Source organism: Rhinolophus ferrumequinum, chromosome 15, assembly GCF_004115265.2.
Source record: "Rhinolophus ferrumequinum isolate MPI-CBG mRhiFer1 chromosome 15, mRhiFer1_v1.p, whole genome shotgun sequence".
NCBI classification, from domain to species: Eukaryota; Metazoa; Chordata; class Mammalia; order Chiroptera; family Rhinolophidae; genus Rhinolophus; species Rhinolophus ferrumequinum.
Window position 1 is genome coordinate 3,167,957 of NC_046298.1, and position 20,866 is coordinate 3,188,822.

Consider the following 20,866-nt stretch of genomic DNA (forward strand, 5'->3'; position numbering starts at 1 on the left):
TCCTGCCTTGAAAACTAATTTAAAAATTATTAATAGAAACAACATGATAGGTGACATCATTGGTATTCACTTGAAGGAATAATCCTTCACAAAAAATCACATCGTGAGTTAGTGAAAAACTCGGACTATAAACCCCAACTCAATGACATCCTTTTTCATTATATTCTTCTAACAAGAATAGTGAAAATATTCAGTGCACATGCAGTTTCTCACCCAGAAAATACAGACACATAGGCAAGTAAGTGTGTACAAAAACATTACATAGTTTAGGCTTCAATTATCTCCATTCATAGCTTGGAAGGATTAAGCTGCTGCACTTTTATCCTTGCCAAGTAAAGCACAGCCTTCCCTTCAAATGAAGAGCCCTCTGGCTCAAGTTGGCATCAAAAGGAAGCCTTAAGGAGTTTTAGAAATTTAAATTGGAAGTTTGACTATGTGAACTAAACCATGTTAGGCAAAATGAAAACAAAGTTTAATGATTGCACTGTATTCTTTCAGTGTGAAGTCTCAACGTTTTAAGAAAAATATTCCAATGGAAATTCTAAAAACATATTCATATGTCATTTAGAGTTCCTGCATAAACAAAGTCTCCTGGGATGATGATAGTCGTTGTGTTTCCAAAGGAGTAATACTATGGCTCATTCTGGGAAAATACAGTTAATGTAAGACTTGTAGTATCTTCTGGAAGCTTCAGACATTGCCACAAAGGATGGTTCAAAGCTGCATCATAATCTGTACTGCTGCTCTGCTTGAGCCAGAAGGCTATGCCAAGCTCATAGAGACGTCTGTTCTGCAGTACTGTCCAGTTTTTCTTAGGCCTGGTTATATTAGTGAAAGGGCAGCATAAGAGGATGGAATCAAAATATCTTTCACCTGCTTCCACTGTTCATAGAAAAGTACACTGAGGGTCACATGACTGTTGAAATCATTACAAGAAACCAGCGAATGCCACCAAGTCTCCCCCGGGCAGCAGAAGTTCAACTGCATTCTGTAGCTCAGAGGTCACCGACTCAAACACTGGAAGGCATGAGGCTCTCAATTAAATAACCAAGATGATCAAATAGTAGAAAGGCTCAGGCACACGTACTAAGTGGCTAAGGGTTTCAGAATGAGAGGCAGCAGGAATGAGGGGGCTGAAATGACCCGAAAAGAGCCATTCACTGACCAAAGAGGATGGTGACCGATTAGCTCCGGCCACTTGTTGTTGTGAAAACATGATTTTTTAAATTGGAAAATCCAGTATTTTAAAAACATTGGAATCGAATTCAAAACATTTTAAGCAGTATGGGGGAAAAAATTAAAAACACGTCTGCAGACTCAGTTTGAAACCTCTGATAGAGTATTGCTTTGGTTACATTTGTTTGCAGAAAACCAACCCTACCTTCCTACATTGTCTGTATCAAATAATACCGCCAAATAATATTCTGTACAGATGTACTAATTTAGGAAGATGATATAAGGAACCTGTTTGAATGGGGTCCCCGTTCACAAGATACTATTCTCAGGAGGAAGTCTGCATTTCAAGGAATCATTTTAAAATCTCACTTTTTAAGTTCATAACCCCCTATGTACGCTTCCCTTTCCTTTCTTTGTTTTTCCTGTCCTGAAACACTGGGCCCAACATGAAGATTCGTGATGCTGACAGAGAGTTCTGACTACCTCTAACTTAAGAGGCTGGACACAGGTTACACGGAGACTCAGACGCCAGACTCTGGAACAGAGGCTCACGCGACTACAAGACCAAAACGCTGGGTAAAGACATGCATACTCCCGCCCTGCCTTTCCTCACCAGTCAAATCGTTAGCAGAAGTACTTTTGTTGTAAGAAAGAAAAACAGGGTTGGATTTATTTATTTCAGACCATGTATGAACACGAAAATCTTAGGGGAAAACAATAAATGCCAAGCAACAGGCTGCTGGCAGCAAATAATGACGGGAGCCTGTTAACTGCCTTGACATGGAATGTTTAAGGAGGTCAGAGTTTTCATTTGATGAGAATTATTAACAAATGAGGAATGGATATACTTTAATTCCTACATTTTTATCATAGGGAATTTAAAACTTGTATGCTGAATTTTGAAGAGGAATGTAATCAAGGTGATTATGGCAAGTTAAGGACCTTTAAAAACAGTAATAGTTTGAATTCTGATGTTGCTTCTCTGTCTCAAATGAAGTCATATTTCCTCTACCCCTATGAGGTCAGGGTCTTAAAGAATCTGGGGCAGTCTGCAGCTTTAATATTTCCAACCTTGTCATGTTTCTATGGGTTAACAGACATTACTTCAAAATTCCAATATGGGAAGACACTCCATCTTCTGGAGGAGGCCTACGTTCCGAGATTAAAGCATTCATTAGAGATGATAATACTTAATGAAGGAGGGACCTGGAGGACAGGAACGTGGCATTAATCATCACTAAGATTTTCAGATTTTCCATCAACTCTCATTAAAGTAAGTCTACTTGAATGAAGGTTTTATAATACAAATTTTATAAGTGCATTTGGGCTGATGTTTTTTCTTAAGCAATCAAGTAAGTCTGTATCCATTTGGTTTACAAAACAAGGTTACCTACTTCCCTTAGTCCCTTTCATTCCAAACCCCTGACCCTTTCTTATCACGTCTACCTATGCCTAATTTATAAGGATGTCTTACTTGCTAATTTTTAAACAGCTGCCTACACAAGGATTATTCTCCACAAATTGGTTTTTTTGGTAGCTGAAACATGGCATCTTGGATTTCTGAGCACTTAATTCCTCTGTGTGTCAGTGTACACTGATGTTAAAATTCTTTCCTGCCAAACGTATCTTTTATACGTTCCTGTCTCCCGAGTTATTCCACTTTTAACAGAATTCTTAATTTTAGCCGCATGATAGGCTTCTACTCAGGTGGTCTGGGTTAGAGAAGAAACCTCAGTTTTGCTTACAAAAACAGTGGCTAGACATGTAAAATCAAATTCACCCTGCAAGCAATTTATTTCTTAAGTGGCACAATTTAATCGAGGTGATGAATTGAATGCTTTAAAATTTATGAGTAGAAGGTACCAGTCTAACTGCTATGTCAGAATAAACTGCAAACCACAATACATATGATCAGCAGAGTTTAGCAGCTAATTCCTCTTGTAAATAAATCTAAGGGTGGGACGGTTAAAGATACAAAATAAGGTATTTAAAATCATTAAAGCTTGCTGTCACTCAAAAACACACCTCTCAGTAGGCAGTTATGTCCCATCCAGTCTAGAAACTTGATTCTGTACTGCCTTCTCTTCCTAACTGATCTGTTTCCTTTCTAAGCATCAGAGAGGAACTTTCTGCAGATTATTAACAGTGGCCTTAACGAGATAATCCATTTCTATGGTTTCTACACATCATTTCTGGAACATACTGGAAGGGAATATTTTTGCTGAATCTAGAGCAGTGTAGTGATAAAATACTTAAAAGTGTAATAAATTCCAATAACTTGGACAAAGTAAAGCAAAGCATTAACCTCTCTGGGCTTCATTTCCTTGCCTATAAAAATGACGTAGTTAGACTAAAAGATCTTTAGGATTTTTCTTTCTCATCAGATCATATCTACCCACTCATTTAACATCCTTTAAGCACCCCCTATGTACTTCGCACTTAGTCAGGCGTTAGAACACACAAATGAGGCGTGTTCCTACCCTCAAGGAATGTTTTGATCCTGGTGAGACAGATGTGGAAACAAATACAAAGTGGCCACGTGTCTGCTAGAATTATGCTCATGTACAAGGACACTGAGCTGGCAGAGGGATGCAGTGCCTGGGTGAATCTGGGGAGGGCTTCACTCAGAAGGTGACATTTGTGCTCATCAGAAGCCTGAGAACAATCACATAGTTCTAGAAGTTACAATACTGACAGCAATGAAATGCTAACATGACTAGAACACGACATTTTAAAGTATATAAAGTTCTTTATATACGGAATAAATTAAAACCGAACAGTCAGATGATTAAGAAAATTCAAGTTGAAGCAACTTATTAAAATGAGACATACTCATGGCCTCTAACTCATTCAAAAACAAATATTAGATAAAGCTTACTTATTAATGTAATATACACACTAACCACACTTGACAATTACAGAAATTGCTCTCACATCCATTCAAGCTGTACAAAATGATAATTCTGAGAAGTAAATAATTTCCTCAAGATCATGGAATTTGAAGTTTAGTCCCTAAACTTCACACGTGAAATTGTAAATATATTTCTGTTGAAGCAGAAAAAAGTATAATAGTGATTACACATGAAAATTAAGTGTGTATCAAATGCATTAAAGCTTCCTTTCAAACAGCTACATGAATTAATTTAAGAAACTTAATGTTAACTCCAAAAGTATATCTTTAATGATATGGAAAGTAGACAGTTGTAATGCAAATAGCAAATCTTATAGTGACGAATAAACCTTTAATTAAACTTCTTTTAACTCTCTTCCCTGCCTTGGGAAAGTAGAACGTAGAAGTAGAATTAGAATGTGATCTGTGATAGTAGAATGCTTTTAGAGACCATGGTAAGAGTGTTCACTTCAATGAGAAGAGATTTAACCTTTCTTTTTTAATGTCAAAGGGCCTTACATGAGAATCAGTCCTTCATCTTTTAAAACTGAAAACCTAACTAAAACACTGTACCAAAAATAAGTGGAATGTAAGCCAGATAGGGAAGTTCTACTGACGCTCTGCAAATTTTCCATATTTTACTTATAGAATAATATTTAACATGGCAGAATAATCCTATCCTTAAATTTATATGGAAATGCAAGGGAACCTCAAATGGCCAAACCAATCTTGAAAAAGAACAAAGTTGGAGGACTCACACTTCCTGATTTCAAAATTTACTACAAAGCTACAATAATCAGGACAGTGTGATATTAGCATAGAGACATATAGATCAGGATAATAGAAGACAGAGCCCAGAAAGAAATCCTCTCATATGTGGTCAAGTGATTTTTTTTTAAACTTTTACTTATTTTTGTGTTTTTCCAGGAGCCATCAGCTCCAACTCAAGTAGTTGTGTCAATCTAGTTGTGGAGGGCACAGCTCACAGTGGCCCATGTGGGGATCGAACTTGTAACCTTGTTGTTAAGAGCACCGCACTCTAAACAACTGAGCCAACCAGTTGCCCCATAGTCAAATGATTTTTAACAAAAATGCCAAGACCATTCAATGGGGAAATGACAAATCTTTTCAACAAGTGGTGCTGAGACAACTAAATACCCACAGGCGAAAGAATGAAGTTGGACCCTTATCTAACATCATATACAAAAATTAATTCAGACCCAAAAGTATAAAACTATTCCAAGAAAACAGGGCAAAAGCTTCACGACATTGGATCTGGCAATGATTTCTTAGAAAGGACATCAAAGACTCATGCAACTGAAGAAACAACAGACATACTGAACTTCATGAAAATGAAAAAAAGAATGCATCAAAAGACAGTATAAACAGAGTACAGAGGCATCCCAAAGAATGAGAAGAAATATTTCCAAATCATGTATCTGATAAGGGAGTAATATTCCAAATATACAGAAAACTCCTAAAACTCTACAACAATAAAAACAACCTGATTAATAAACGGGGAAAGGACTTGAATAGATGTTTCTCCAAAGAAGATATGCAGATGGCCCATAAGTACATAAAAAGAAGCCCAGTATAACCAAACATTAGGGAAATGCAAATCAAAACTACGAGATGCCACATTACATCCATGAAGATGGCTACTACGAAGAAAACAAAAAATAACAAATGTTGGCAAGTATGTGGAAACATTGAAACCCTTGTGCACTGTTGGTAGGAATGGAAAATGGGAAAGCCACTATGATGACTTAAAAATAGAATTCCCGTATGACCCAGCAATTCCACTTCTGGGTATATTCCCCAAACAGTTGAAAGCAGGATCCCTAAGAGATGTCTGAACACCCGTGTTCATAGCAGCATTATCCAAATAGCTAAAATGTGGAAGCAATCCAAGTGTCCACTGATGGATGAGTAGATAAGCTGGATGTAGTATATCTGTACAATGGAATATAATTCAGCCTTAAAAAGGAAGGGCATTTTGACACATGCTACAACATGGATGAACCTTGAGGACATTAAGGTAAGTAAACTAAGCCAGTCACAAAAAGCCTTTATGTTTCTACTTATGTGAGGTACTTAAGAGTAGTCAAAATCATGGAGACATAAAGTAGGAATGGTAGTTGCCAGGGGCTGGGGGAACGAGAAAATGGGAAGTTATTATTTAATGAGTACAGAATTTGAGTTTAAAAGATAAGAGTTATGAAGAAGGATGGTGGTGATGATAGAACCACATAATGAATGTATTTAATGCCTCTGAAATGAACACTTAAAAATGGTTAGGTGGGGGTGACCGGTTAGCTCAGTTGCTTAGAGCGCGGTGCTAATAACACCAAGGTTGATCCCCTCATGGGCAACTGTGAGCTGTGCCTTCCTTAAAAAAAGTTAGGTGGTAAATTATTTTTGTGTATAAATAAAAAATAAAACACATAAAATTTACAATTTTTCATTAAAAAAGTAATGTTATGTTATTATAAATGTAAAGTTAGTCATTCAATACAAGAGCATGGAATCATAACCAACTTCATCAAACACTGGTTGTTTGTTTTGGGCATTAATAAAATTATAGGCAACTATAACACATTAATAGGTCAGTGTCATTTAAAATATAGCTTTGAATTTAGGTAAATTGAGTTCTTGATTATGAAAATGGCTTAGGACTCATCCTTTGGTGTATTAAACATTTTATATACTTTGGCATGCACACTGCAATTACCCTTTATTCTAGAAGTATTACTAGAAATGCTTCCGTGGGTAACGGGCAAGGATTTCCTCAATAGCAGCAGGCTTTCAGATTTCATGATTTTATGTTCATACTCTAAAATGTTTTTTGTAAGAGAACCCATTTAATTCTTTCATCTGCATTATGTTTTTAAGGATTGTAAAAAATTAACTCGGGCTAAGAGGGCAGAAATATTTAAAGTTTGCTCTATGCCGCAGATGAATTTTGTGCTGTTTTAAAGGGGAAACAAACTAAAACAACAAGGTGTGTATTTGGCATACTGATCATCATGTTGAAACTGATGGGAAATACTACAAGTCAGCTGACAGCTTGCGAGGCTCAGGAGTCCACAAGTACCTGCTCCGCCCTCCTGAGAGCTTTGTTTTCTAATCTGTCCTGACTCACGAATATAGGCTAATTCCACTTTAAAGTTTATTTCAGGGACAAAATTCAATTTCACTTTAGATAAAGGTCACGAAAATTAAAAAGACACACTGTCTCTGAGAACTCAGAATGGATGCTGCGTCCCAGGCACCACATGTCTCCCTGGAGTGGAAGGGCCAATGTCCCACTGCTTGCCAAAAGCCCTGTAATGAAGGTTCTTTCAAAATCAAATTGAAAAACAAAAATGATCTTTTAATTTGTTAAAAGACATCCCACCTGCTTTGAGCTCATTTTACCCCACATTTTAATTATTTTGCATTTATAAACACGGGTGCTAAAGGTATCCTCAGATATCCTCAAAGCCCCCAACTCCCATGAATGATATTTGAGATTCCTGGTGTCAAAAGAATAAAATGACATCTCCAGTTATTAAAAATTAAATTTTGTTCTTACTCCATGATTTCATCTAGTCTTCAAAAAAACATTAATGCAAAATTAGCTCTCTTGGTTTTAGGGCAAGGGGAGGCAGGGTGCACTAAATATTTCCTTTTAGACATTTTTGTTTTGCATGCCAGTATGCAATGTGAAGAGTCCATTATGACTATAGATAATTTCTACCAAGAGAAATGCAAACATCTTGGCCAAAACATTTTTAAGTGACTTAAGCTGAATGTTAATTTTATGTTCTTCTTAACTACACCAATGCAATAGTTTCAAAGGTCCAAACCATTTAAAGTTCATAATATAACCAACTATAATAGATAGAAATTGACTTAGTTCATCTTGAATATGACTAGACAAGAATTCAAACAATTTAAACTATTTTTTGTACATTCATCACATTGGATATTGAAAATATGGTGAACTACCACAGTCACTTATGTTTATCGCATAATGTGTGCTGTTTGGGGATGCCAAAAACTGTCCCTTAGATTAGAAGACATAGCAGGTCACACATGCTAATTCAGGTGAAGTGCCCAGGCAAACAAGTTGATTTAAAAGTCTATATTACAGTCTAAACACATTAAAAGGTAACTAATAAGAGTTAAAATGTAGCACAATCTGTCAATCATTGATAAAGATTGGAAGAAATCGTTAGGTGATCAATAATCACTGTTTGGGGTATATTAATACACGGAAAAAACACTATATAACATTAGTAAAACATGTAATTCTATTTTCATTATATAGTCAATAAGAGCTGGGTATCTAAGGAAACCAAATGCTATTTAAAAATGAAGTTTCTATTCTAGAGTTCTATTAATTATAGAAATAATCAATTTCAAAATGTCGTAAGAGCTGCATTTCAAAGACTTCTTTCCATTTATGCAGAAAATACCATCTTACGTCTAGTGTTTATGGTCAGCAGTATTCAATCCTGGATATCAGATTAAGAACACATCTATATTCAGAAAGCAGGTGTGAAGAAATATCAAACCATGTAACATAACCTGCTACCAAATGTCCTGTCGGTTTCCTGGTAAAAGTCTGCCTACTGTTTTACGTATCTGATGATCCAGTTTCTATCTACGCAGTTATCTAAAGACTATTTCGTTACTTTAGTCTACTTGATAGTAGCGGAACACACTCAGCCGTCCCTTTCTGTTTTCTGAAGTATATGTTGGGGGGAGGAAAGGGGCCTGTGATGCTTCTCTAAGCACACACATTGCTAAGGGCCCAAATAGAACAGGTGCAGCTGTTAGTGGTTGTTGAGATGTGTGTACTGCTTTATTCTCCAAAGGGAGCAGGAAAGGAAGAAAGGGAGAGGAGGAGGAGAAGAGGGGAAGGGAATGACACAGGCCACCTGACTTGTATCAAGATGAAAAGGGAGACTTCCATTTTAAACTAGGACAAAACAGAGGCAAAGCTCAGGAACTAGGAGCCAGAAGAAAGGAGGACTTGGCTTGAGAATGTGACAATGGGACTCGGACAGCCAGCCTCCTAAGTCAGCGATGACACTATGCGTCTTACATAGGCGGCTGGGTTTGCCCAGGATTCCAGCGTCTGGCTGTGAAAGAATGAGAGAAGTGAAGTATTTGCAAGAGACTGTTTGTGACGACGCCCATGGATAGAGAGAGCAGTGGAGGGCGGAGGGAGAGCAGCAGGTCAGGCAGTGGACTGGACGTCTCAGTGAGGTCCCAGAAGTGTTGCAGAAAAGGCACGGGAGCAGGCACCCTGGAAGGATAGGAGGGGGTGGGATGTGTGGCTAGTGATTTGGGGGACAGTACATGTTCTGGTACCTGTGAGACACAGGGAGTGAACAGAGGTGGCTGAGGTCATGGTGCCAGGCTGGGTCATCTCCGTGGGCAACGAAATCACCTAAAATGATGGCAGGAGTTAGCCAACTGCCTGGGACTGTCCTGTCTCCAGTAAACTAGGAAACTGACAAGCGTCAGTAATGGAAAATGAAAGACAGCAGTGCAGCTAGGTGGCCAAAGCCTCAAAGGAGCAGGATACTTGCACAAATGTAGGGCAGATAGCATTTTTATGTGCAATTTGCCATCCAGGGGACATGCAGCGATGTACAGGGACAGTTTTGGTCACTGCTGGTATTTAAAAGGTAGAGGCCAGGGACACTGCTAAACATCCTACAATGTGCACACCAGCTCCCCACAACGCAACGGATCCAGCTCAATGTGTCAGCGGGGCCATGCATGAGGGACCCTGAGGGAGAGGAAACAGCCGAAGCAAAGACACGGCACCTTCCGAGGAAAACCAGAGCCAGCTCAGGAAAAAGCAGAGTTTGTTCGGTGCAAGCATTGGATACCAGCTGGAAAACTCTAGATAAAAGCTGGAAGGGAGGCCAGAGTCGCCACACATACGAGCAAAGGAGGCAGCACCTAAGTCAGAGGACAAAGAGGCACCATGGGAGGTCCCTGAGCAAGGAAATGAAGGGCACCCTGGAGTTGGGAGGCGTTACCTTCCGTGTGATGGGAGCCTCATCAATCCTGTTCAGAAGCATGACTCTACTCACTCTTTAATGCCTCACTGACGTCTCATCTGCTTAAGAACAGTAAGGCCCCGGAGGGAGTAGAGATGCCATGTCTGACCAGGCACAGAGTGAGCGAGCCTGAAATTCAGACTTCAAACTACGCCGCTTCTAACAGCATCGCCACACACACCCTTCCACTACTAAAAATAGAGAAAGCCTGAATAACCTGAATTTCCTCTCTCTTCATTCCTGGAGTCTATGAAGAGGAGCTGAGGAACAAAGAAATGGCAGGAAGCAGGAGGCAGAAAAAGAAAAAAGGCCCGAATTAATAGAAGCATCTACATACACCTTGAAAACTCGAGAGCAAATTGTAGTGCTCCAGTTTGGGAATATTCATGAATGCTAAATCCTGGACCACCAAACTTCTTCAGTCATTTTAACTCTTCCCTTCAAGAAGGAAATCAAGCTTCCGAATTTGTACCATTTTTTTAGCTGTTCTCTAAGTCTGTTTGGCTCACTTCAGTTACCAGTTACTTTCTGTAATGATGGTAATTTATAAAAGCCTGAATATAACCAAGGCAATCTGTTTCTAAGAAGAAAATATTAATTTGATTCAGGTTGCTTTTTCTGTTCCTCTTCCTGCAAATAAATCAGACACCAAACAAGGTCACCAAAACCATAATGCCCCCAAATAAATCAGGTCCTTTCTGACAGGTGAAGAATTTAATCCCCCGGCAGGCATTCTGTTCAGAATGATAATCTGCAAAGTGTCACTTAGTCCTTCTCCGTGTACTCTGTGGAGCCCGAGTGACACTAAAGAGTGAATACGCCTTCAGTGGTGCTCTCACTATACTTAGGAAAGCTTATTCACCAGACCATCTTTCAGTGAACATTAATCAGAGAGAGAAGCCCAATTCTCCAAAGCACATGCCTGGGTCAGGCTAGATAAATCCCACAATGGGAAAAACTTTCCAGAGCAGAAAGGACTTCCTCTACTGTGAATTAGCTTGCTAAGTGTTTCCTTCTCTTCACAGATCAAAATTTGAGGGCTAGGGTTGTGTTGACAGATTGCAGAGAGTATAAAGAATGCTCCCAAGGTGTGAGGAAATTAATTGGTATCATCTATTAATAGGTAATAAACTCTGAAAATGAGATAAAGGGGAAATGGAGCAATACTATGAAGTGAATTTTAATAGAGCTACATTTCATTTTCCTTCTTTACGTAAAAACACCTTAAGAGACATACCTTAGTAGACAGTAGTAGTTTCCATCAGAAAAAAATCAGAAACCTCACATTCTTTCCATCTGTTATCAGCTATGGTAAAATTGCCCTTCTAGTTCCTGGAGCATACGTGTATAAAGCACAGTTTTAACATACTGTACTTAGGTACTCATGGTTTCCCAAACAAGATTCTGTCTTATCTTATATGATAATTGTATTTTTATCCAACTGGGAAGTCAGTTACCTTTTCTAACATTTTCGGGGGTTGAAGGCCTTGTGTCTAATGATATTAATTAAGCCGTCTGTCAGTGGGGTCACGTGGTCCTCTACGTATGTGGGCTCTTATTGTCAAAAAGAATACAGTGATAATCAGCTTCAAGACTTCCTAGAATTTTTTGGGGGAGAGGGTGAGGATGGATCAAGCCCAGGTTCTAATAATTGGTACTAATAGTTCTAAAATAAGCAAGTGCAACATTGCTGCAACAGACTAATATCTCTGCAAAGTTTCTCTCAGAAGTGTTTAGGACTTAGCATGTGAAAGTATCACAGAAGTTGCAGAATGCCTACACAAACCATTTCCTATTACTTTGTCTCCCTGGTGTCCTACCCTTATCAGAGAACATAAGGAAGACATCAGAAACACAACTGCAGTTTTTAGTAAACAGGTCTTTTCATCTTTGCTGATAAAGATCAACTATTATTTACAGCAGAATTTGAATCAGTTCACACTGAATGCATTTAGAAGGGATTTATAAGATAACCTCATGCTATCTTATGGGTTTAATTTGTATTTTTAGAAAAATGGACAAAATCCTTGGAAAAAGTCTCCATTATTTCCTACATCTATGTAGATAAAAACTCCCACAGCCCAAGTTCCTAAGCTTTGTATATAGTTCTGAGAAACCCCTTGAATTTTAAAAGAAAATCCCTTAAAAAATACACGTTTGGATTTCTGCAAACAAACACCATTTTCATCAAGAGCTTCCTTTGTTGGCCGTTAAATCTTTAGCTGACAGAGGCCTGACCATCGGGAACAGTTTGAGCACTTAAAAATATGCTAGCTGGGGCCAGTCCATTGGCTCAGGTGGTTGGAGCTCTGTGCTCCTAAAACCGAAGGCTGCCGGTTCGATTCCCACATGGGCCAGTGGGCTCTCAACCACAAGGTTGCCGGTTCAACTCCTCGAGTCCCGCAAGGGATGGTGGGCAGCACCCCCTGCAACTAAGATTGAACACGGCACCTTGAGCTGAGCTGCTGCTGAGCTCACAGATGGCTCAGTTGGTTGGAGCACGTCCTCTCGACCACAAGGTTGCCGGTTCGACTCCTGCAAGGGATGGTGGGCTGTGCCCCCTGCAACTAACAACGGCAACTGGACCTGGAGCTGAGCTGTGCCCTCCACAACTAAGATTGAAAGGACAACAACTTGACTTGGAAAAAAGTCCTGGAAGTACACACTGTTCCCCAATAAAGTCCTGTTCCCCTTCTCCCCCCCAAAAAATGCTAGCTGTCTTCAGGTTCTATCCTGCTGCCCAAACTGTGACTATTTGTTCAACAGATACCTGTCAAGTCCCCATTTGGTACCAGGCCCCTGGCCCAGGCACAGAGAAACGATGAAGAGCATGAACAAAAATCCCTGCTCTCACAGAGTTTATGTTCTAGAAGGAGAAGATACAGTAAAATGTAACAGTGTTGCTTTTACCAAACGCTGTACTTCTGGAATATGATGAAAGGGCTTTGGAGAGAAATGGAAGCAGAGCAAAAGGGGTCCTGGAGAGGTGCCATTTTGAACACATAGCAGGTCTCAGTGAGAAATCAGACGACATTCAATTAACATATGAAGGAAGGGAAGTACATTTGGAAAAATAACTTAAAAGAGGTGATACAGGTATCTGGAGGAATAATATTCCAGGCAGAGAAAACAGCCACTTGACTCAAGCCTTGAGACTGAACCTTGCTTTGGAGTGTTTAAGGAACAGCAAAGCCTCAAGTGGGAAAACAGAACAGAGGTCAAAGAGGTCATGTGATGGTGGGCCACAGTATGTGGGGCCCATAGGCCATTTTATGGCATTTGGCTAGTTCTTTAAATGAGATAAAAAAGCCACTGGAAAACTCTGAGTGACATGATCTGATTTATATTTTTAAAGATCACAGCCGCTCATGTGTTGAAAACAGACTCTGGGGGATAAGGGTGGAAGCAGGGGAACAGCGATTGGGGTGATTCGGGTGAGAAATGACATTGTCATGGACCAGGATGGTTATGTTGGAGGTGGTGTGAAGTGGTCAGGCTGCAGATATATTCTGAAAGCAGAATGAACAGTATTTCCTCACAGAGTTGCTGTTGAGAGTGATGGAAAGAGGCTGCAGAGATGACTCCAACTCTGTGACCGAAGAACTGGATGGATGGCACTGCCATTTAGTGAGATGAGGAGATTATGGGTTGAGGAGGTTTGAAGTAAAAGAGCACACCTAGGTAATTTTACTAACCATTATTACCCCATAAACTTAATTAAAAAGAGAAGAGCAGGGATGCAGTTTAGGAAACATGGTCTGAGACATCTTATAAAGACATAGATGTAGAGATGGCTGGCAGGCAGGTGGACATGTGGTGTGGGCAGCTGGAGGGAGGTCCAACCTGACGATGTACAAATTTGGGAGTCATTAGCAGGTAGGTGATGCTTGAAGCCATGAGATTGCCAAGCATGTGCAAGGAAAAACAGGTAAGAACCTTGTCCAACTCCACTGAAACAGACTACAAACAAACACTTTTGAGTGTTGATGTGTACTGAGGTCTGAAATTCTGCTGCATTTAAAAACACTTCAGCCATACATCAGTGTGTTTAAGTCAAGTTTAAACTTCTGAATACAGCATAGAGTGATGGCTTGCTATGATAACATCCTTGAGGTTCAGATATTGTAACACTTGAGTTGAGTGATTTTTTCACCTCTGGACCATTGGTTTCTAGCATCAAGCCTCAGAGTAGATAGAGGCTCAGTAAACAATTACTGAATTTGATGACTGAGTGGAAAAGTATTTGTGATACTAAAGAAATTTTCAGGTCATGTTGAAATGAAATCAAAATCACAATGAGATACCACCTTACACCTGTTAGAAAAACTATTACCAGTGAGAGAAGAAACAGTAAGTACCGGAGAGAATGTGGAGAAAATGGAATCGTCGTATACTGCTTGGGTAAATTGGAATGTACATTGGTAGAGCCTCTATGGAAAACAGTATGGAAGTTCATCAAAAAATTAAGAATAGAGCTATAATCTGACCCAGCAATCCTTCTTCTGGGTGTCAAACCCCAAAATTTGAAAACATTTATTTGTAAAGATATAAGTACCCCTATGTTCTTTGCAGCATTATTCACGGTAGCCAAGACATGGAAACAAACTAAGTATCCTTTGATGAATGACGAGATAAAGAAAATGTGGTACATATACACAATGGAATACTACTCAGCCATAAGAAAAGATGAACTACTGCCATTTGCGACAGACAACATGGATGGATTTTGAGAGCATCATGCTAAGTGAAATAAGTCAGATGGAATAGGACAAGACTATATGATTTCACACATTTGTGGGATATAAAACAGAAAGCAACTAACAAACAAACAAAAAAAACTTACAGACACAGACAGCACTATGGTGGTTACCAGAAGGGGAGAGGATGGATAGAGGATGAAGAGGATAAAACAGATTACATATATGGTGATGGAAGGAGACTAGACTCTGGGCGGTGAACACCCATATGACGTATTATTGGACTGTACACTTGAAACATGTAATTATTAACTAATGTTATTCCAATAAATTATTTTTAAAAAAGGTAAAAATAAAAAATAAAAAAGTCCTTATCATTTAGAGATACAGACTGAGAAATTTACAAATGAAATGGCATGATGTTTGGGATTTTTTGAAATTATCTGGAGTGGGAGGGGCTCCTGGTAGGTTGTACAAATAAAGTAAGACTGGCCATATATTGTTAATTGTTGAAGCTAGGTGATGGTTAAATGTGCATATCTCATACTATTTTGTCTACTTTTTTATGTTTATCATTTTCATAATAAAAAATTTCAAAGCCTTTGAAATTTTAAATACATAAGCTAAATATTTTTCTTATAATTAAATTTGTAGCATTTATCAGTCAATAATCTTTAAATGGAAAGGGAAAGAAACATCAGGCAACATATGTCTAAATTATCACGAATTCTTGATTAGTGGACTATTCAAATTTTGATGTGGTACACAAACAACAAAAACAACAACTAAAGACTTGTTTGTTACACCCAGTACTTTTTACATGTATCCAATATTACTGACTTCCTCATAACCTTTTAACATTTTGGTTTTAACATTCAATTCAAAAGAAAATGTTTACTATGAAAACAGGAAATAAAATCTCATAATTCTTGGCAGTTCAAAAGAAGTATATTTATGAGCAACTCACCTGCTGTAAAATCTTCAGTCAGGTCAATAAATGCATGAGAATGTGGAATTCGCATTTTACTTTTAGTGGTCAATGCAGGATGCCATGATAAATTCCTAAAAAAAAAAAAAATTTTCTTAAGGCATACATCACATGAACATTGTTTTAAAACAATATGTGCGTATTTATTGCAATATGTGCATATATGCAAGATATTTTGAAAGTTTATTTTTATTGAAATGTTTCATATACCATACAATTTACATTTTAGTGGTTTTTAGTACATTCATAGTATGCAACCATCACCACTATCTTATTCCAAAACATTTTCATCACCTCAAAAAAAACCCTACATCCATTAGTCACTTCCCATTCTCTCCTCCCTCTAACCTCTGGCAACCACTAATTTGCTTTCCGTTTCTATGGATTTCGTATCAATGGAATCATTTAATATGTCACTTTTTATGTCTGGTTTCGTTCACTTAGAATAATGTTTTCAGGTTCATCTATGTTGTAGTATGTATCAGTACTTCAGTTCTTTATGTGGCTGAATATTCCATTGTATGGCTACACGTTTTTTTATCCATTCATCTGTTAATGGATATTTTGGCTTGTTTCCACTCTTGGCTATTATAAATGATGCTGCTATGAATATTCACACACAAATTTTTGTGTGGACAGAATTATTTTGGGAATACCTAGGAGAGGACTTGCTGGGTCACATGGTAAATGTATGTTTAATTTCCTAGGGAACTGTCAAATTGTTTTCCATTGTGGCTTCACCATCTTACATTCTCACTAGCAATGCAGAAGGGTTCCAATGTCTCCCTTTCTTTGTCAACACTTATTACTGTCCATTTGTTTTATGATAACTATCCTAGAAGATGTGGTATAGTATCTTATGTTTGTGATTTGTATTTTCCTCATGGCTAATGATGTTGAACATGTTTTCATGTACTTATAGGCCATTTGTATATCTTCTTTGGAAAAATGTCTATTCAAATCGTTTCCCTATTTTAATTGGGTTATTTATTGCTTTGTTTTTGAGTTGTAAGAGTTATTTATATAGACTGAATACTAGATCTTTATCAATGTATGTTTTGTGTAATTTGCCAATATCTATTTTTGCTTGTTCTTTTGGTGTCATATATAAGAATTCATTTCCAAATCCAAGGTCATGAAGATTTACCCCTGTTCTTTCTTCTAAGAGTTTTAGCTCTTATATTTATATCTTGATTTTTTTAAGTAAAAGAAAATGACTTAATATTACCATAAATGTTTTTCCTATACTATCATAAATGGTTCTTCCTAAAACATTTTCCTAAATATTTTATCATTTATGAATATTAATTCCAAAGTTTTGAGCCACACTAAGAATAAATTTAGACTCCTACCTCACACCATACAACAAACATCAACTCAAAATGGATCTAAGAACTAAAATTATAAAACTCTTAAGAGAAAACATAGTGATAATTTTCATGACCGTGGATTTGGAAATGGATTCTTAGGTATGACACCAAAAGAACAAGCAACAAAAGAAAAAACAGATGAACTGGATTCATCAAAATGAAAAATTTTGTACATAGTAGGACAGTATTAAGAAAGTGGAAAGACAACTCCACAGAATGAGAGAAAATATTTGCAAATCTTATCTCTGATAAGCGTCTAGTATCCAGACTATATAAAGAACTTTCACAGCTCAATAACAAAAAGATGAACCACCTAATTTAAAATTGACAAAGGACTAGACATTTTTCCTAAGAAGACATGCAAATGGCTATCAGGCGCACCAAACGATGCTTAACATCATTAGTCACTGAGGAAATGTAAAGCAAAACCACAATAAGAAACCACTTCAAACCACTAGGATGGCAATAATCAAAAACCAGAAAATAACAGGTGTTGGAGATGATGTGAAGAAATAGGAACTCTCATATATTGCTGGTGGGAATTTAAAATGGTGCAGCAGCTGTGGAAAACAGTTTGGCAGTTCTTCAAAAAGTTACACAAAGAATTATCACATGACCTGTATTTCTATACCTAGGTATATACCTAAAAGAATTGAAAACAGGTATTCAAACAAATACCTGTGTATGAAAGCTCTTAGCAGTACTATTCACAATAGCCAAAAAGTGGAAATAACCCAAATATCCACTAATGAATGAATGGATAAAGAAAAGGTCATATATCCACACAATGAAAATATTTAGCCATAAAAAGACGGGAGTACTGATACATTGCACAATATACATGAACCTTTAAAACACTGTGCAATGTGAAAGAGGCCAGATACAAAAGGTCACTCCTATACGATTCCATTTTTATGAAATACCCACCAACAGGCAAATCTATACACAGAAAGCAGATTACTGTTTGCCAGGGGCAGGGAGGGGAAGGGAGAGTAACTGCTGAATGGTACAGGGTTTCTCTTTGGAGTGATGAAAACTCCTAGTATTGGACTTAAAAAAAGATCATAGGACATCGTAAATGTACTAAACACCACTAACTCATACACTTCATAATGGTTAAATTTTATGTCATGTGAATTTTATCTCATTAAAAAAACTAACAGTTTAGTTTTCATCTAGCTCTCACCCACTCTCCCTTAATGTTAACATGTAAAATACCCCTCGTACATGGAGCGAACCAGGAAGTTCCCACCGGCAGACTATTATGAACTATAGAAGGAAGGGCAAGCTTAAATAAAGCCATTCCCCACACTCCCTCATCCATAGGGACCACTCCAGTGTCACAGGCATCCCCATTTATCAAGACCCTACTCAAGTCGGCTTCCTCCTAGAAGCCTTTGCTCTCCTCTTACTATTCCTAGAACGCTTTTCTCTAGGAAGAGCACTTCAGTTTGTATTAAAGTTACATGAGGAACTATGTCTTTGAGAGTGTAAGCTCCTCTAGACACCCAGATATACACTCCCACAACGCCTAACCAGGATCTGGCCCCCAAATAGAGGCTGCACTGAAGCAAAGCCTTAAGTAGCACCTCCTGTTCTCTACTCCTAGCTAGACTTTGCTGGGTTTTTCGCAGCACTATGTTCCAGTCCCATATGGAAGCACAGACATGTCATCTCCGAAGAGCAATTTAAGGTTAATTAAGTCCAATTTAATAGTCCGCACAATATCCAACTGACAGGGTAGCAAACAAGGCTTATTTGTGAATTTAGTTTTGATGTATGTCCAAAGTGGAGAAAAACAATTCACTAATTTGTTCTTGGCAGGTGGAATCTGGGAAAAAGAATAAGCATTCATCAGGAGAGAATTTTCCCTACACAAAGGGTCCATGTTCTACAAACAGTAACCTCCCCCCAATAACGTTCTTTTTAGTGCACACCAGGCCTCATCTGTAACCTACACAAGACGGTAAATAAAAAACCGAGCAGTATTCACACAACCTAATTTTATTATTTTCTCCAAAACCCCTAATATAAAGTTATGATAATAAGAAAATATTATAATAAATTGAGGAATTGCATTTAGCATTGGTTGTAAGATAAGTCAACGCCAAGCATTCATGTTATGTTCTTCTGTTTCATACTACGCAAGGTTAGAAATGCTTAAAATAATTTCAGTTAAGTTCCATTTAATAATGGCTGGTTTACTTCTTTTTAAGATAGGCCATTTATTCCTCGGTCCTTTAAATTCTAAGCATTAAAGTATTCTTAATTACTAACAAAATCAGCAGACTTGAGCTAGAGATTCTGTGACAAGTTTAACCGAAAGTCATTGCAGCAGAGTCTCCTAATGTTCTCAACAAATTTGCAATTAGGCCAAAAGTGAGTGAAAAAATACCAGCTTTTACAAAGCTGAGCTCGAGGAGGTTAGTCACGTGGCTGTCTTTAATTACTACCAGAGCAGTTATTGATCTCATTCCCTAAAGAATTTTCATAGATTTCCTTTGAAATAAGTTATGAGTAGGATTTTGGAAAACTCAAATAACTTGTGATATTTTGTCTTACAATTTTATAAAAATGTTTCAAATGAAGAAGCTAGAGCACTGATCAAGCCAAAGTCATAAAGAGACAGACTTTGGGCCAAATTCAGCATAAAGATTTGTCTTATTTGACTCACACATTGTTTTAAAATTTTTTAATTCACTGGTAAAACTTAAATAAAAATCATATTTCACCTAAAAATCTGGATTTCCAGCTTCTCTTAAAATATCTGAAGGTCTGACAACCAATTGGCCCTTTTCAGACAGAGCGAGTGCCTACACACCGCTGAAGCCCTGACCTCCCCAAACTGCTTTACTCACTTTTGTTTCCGTCTGGGTCCCTTTCGACATTTTCAGTTTGCGACTGCTAACAGAACATTAATTGTAATCTTGCTTTCTTGAACATTTCAAATCAATATGTAATCTTGCTTTCTTGAACATTTCAAATCAATATTCAAGTTCATCACAGTATTTTAACGTTTATACTTGTTGCCTATACTCTATTCTGCATTAGTATCTCTAAAAAGGCGGTTAACAGATCCTCATACTTTCTACACAGTGTCTATTACCATTCTGGTATGTACCAAAGGTGGGCTGGGGGAGGGAAGAGCTGCTGTTTCTTTCGGTGCTACATTTTAAGACTGCTGAAAATTGTATATACATATAAATATATTATATGTATATACAGTTGACTATCAGAATTCAATTGTTCAAAATGTTATAGTTCAAAATAAAATTCATGTCTCCTACCTTTAATGTTGCTCTTTGTACACATCAGTTTTTCAATAATAAGCAGACACCATATTTTTCAAGCAACTATACTCATATAAACTATAATCTTCTCATATACGTGCTCAACTCCATTTGAAGGCCAAGGCCACAAATACAAACTACTCTGATTACAAAGGAAGAAAACAGCAAAGAAGAGAAAGTGGGCAGTTCTGAGCCATGGTAAGTCTATTCATTGACATTTCTTGACCTCTGCAGAAAATTCCAATTATTAGCTTCCCGACCCCCGTGCACGCGCGCACACACACGAAACGTTAACTATGTCAAGGTTTTCTAATGTGCGGGCATCATCACCCTTAATCTCAAATAACAGTATTTATCGAATAATAAATTTAAATATAATTAATGTCAGCTGTA

General features: G+C 37.8%; 1 protein-coding gene across 1 annotated transcript in view; it reads right to left on the reverse strand.

The window, feature by feature from the left end:
* The window catches only part of ITFG1 (integrin alpha FG-GAP repeat containing 1), a 128,188-nt gene that overhangs the window by 91,222 nt on the left and 16,100 nt on the right, over positions 1–20,866 (reverse strand). Inside the window, exon 6 of the mRNA XM_033129558.1 lies at positions 15,793–15,887. Coding sequence (XP_032985449.1) covers positions 15,793–15,887 — 95 coding nt within the window. The remainder of the gene's footprint in view (positions 1–15,792; positions 15,888–20,866) is intronic.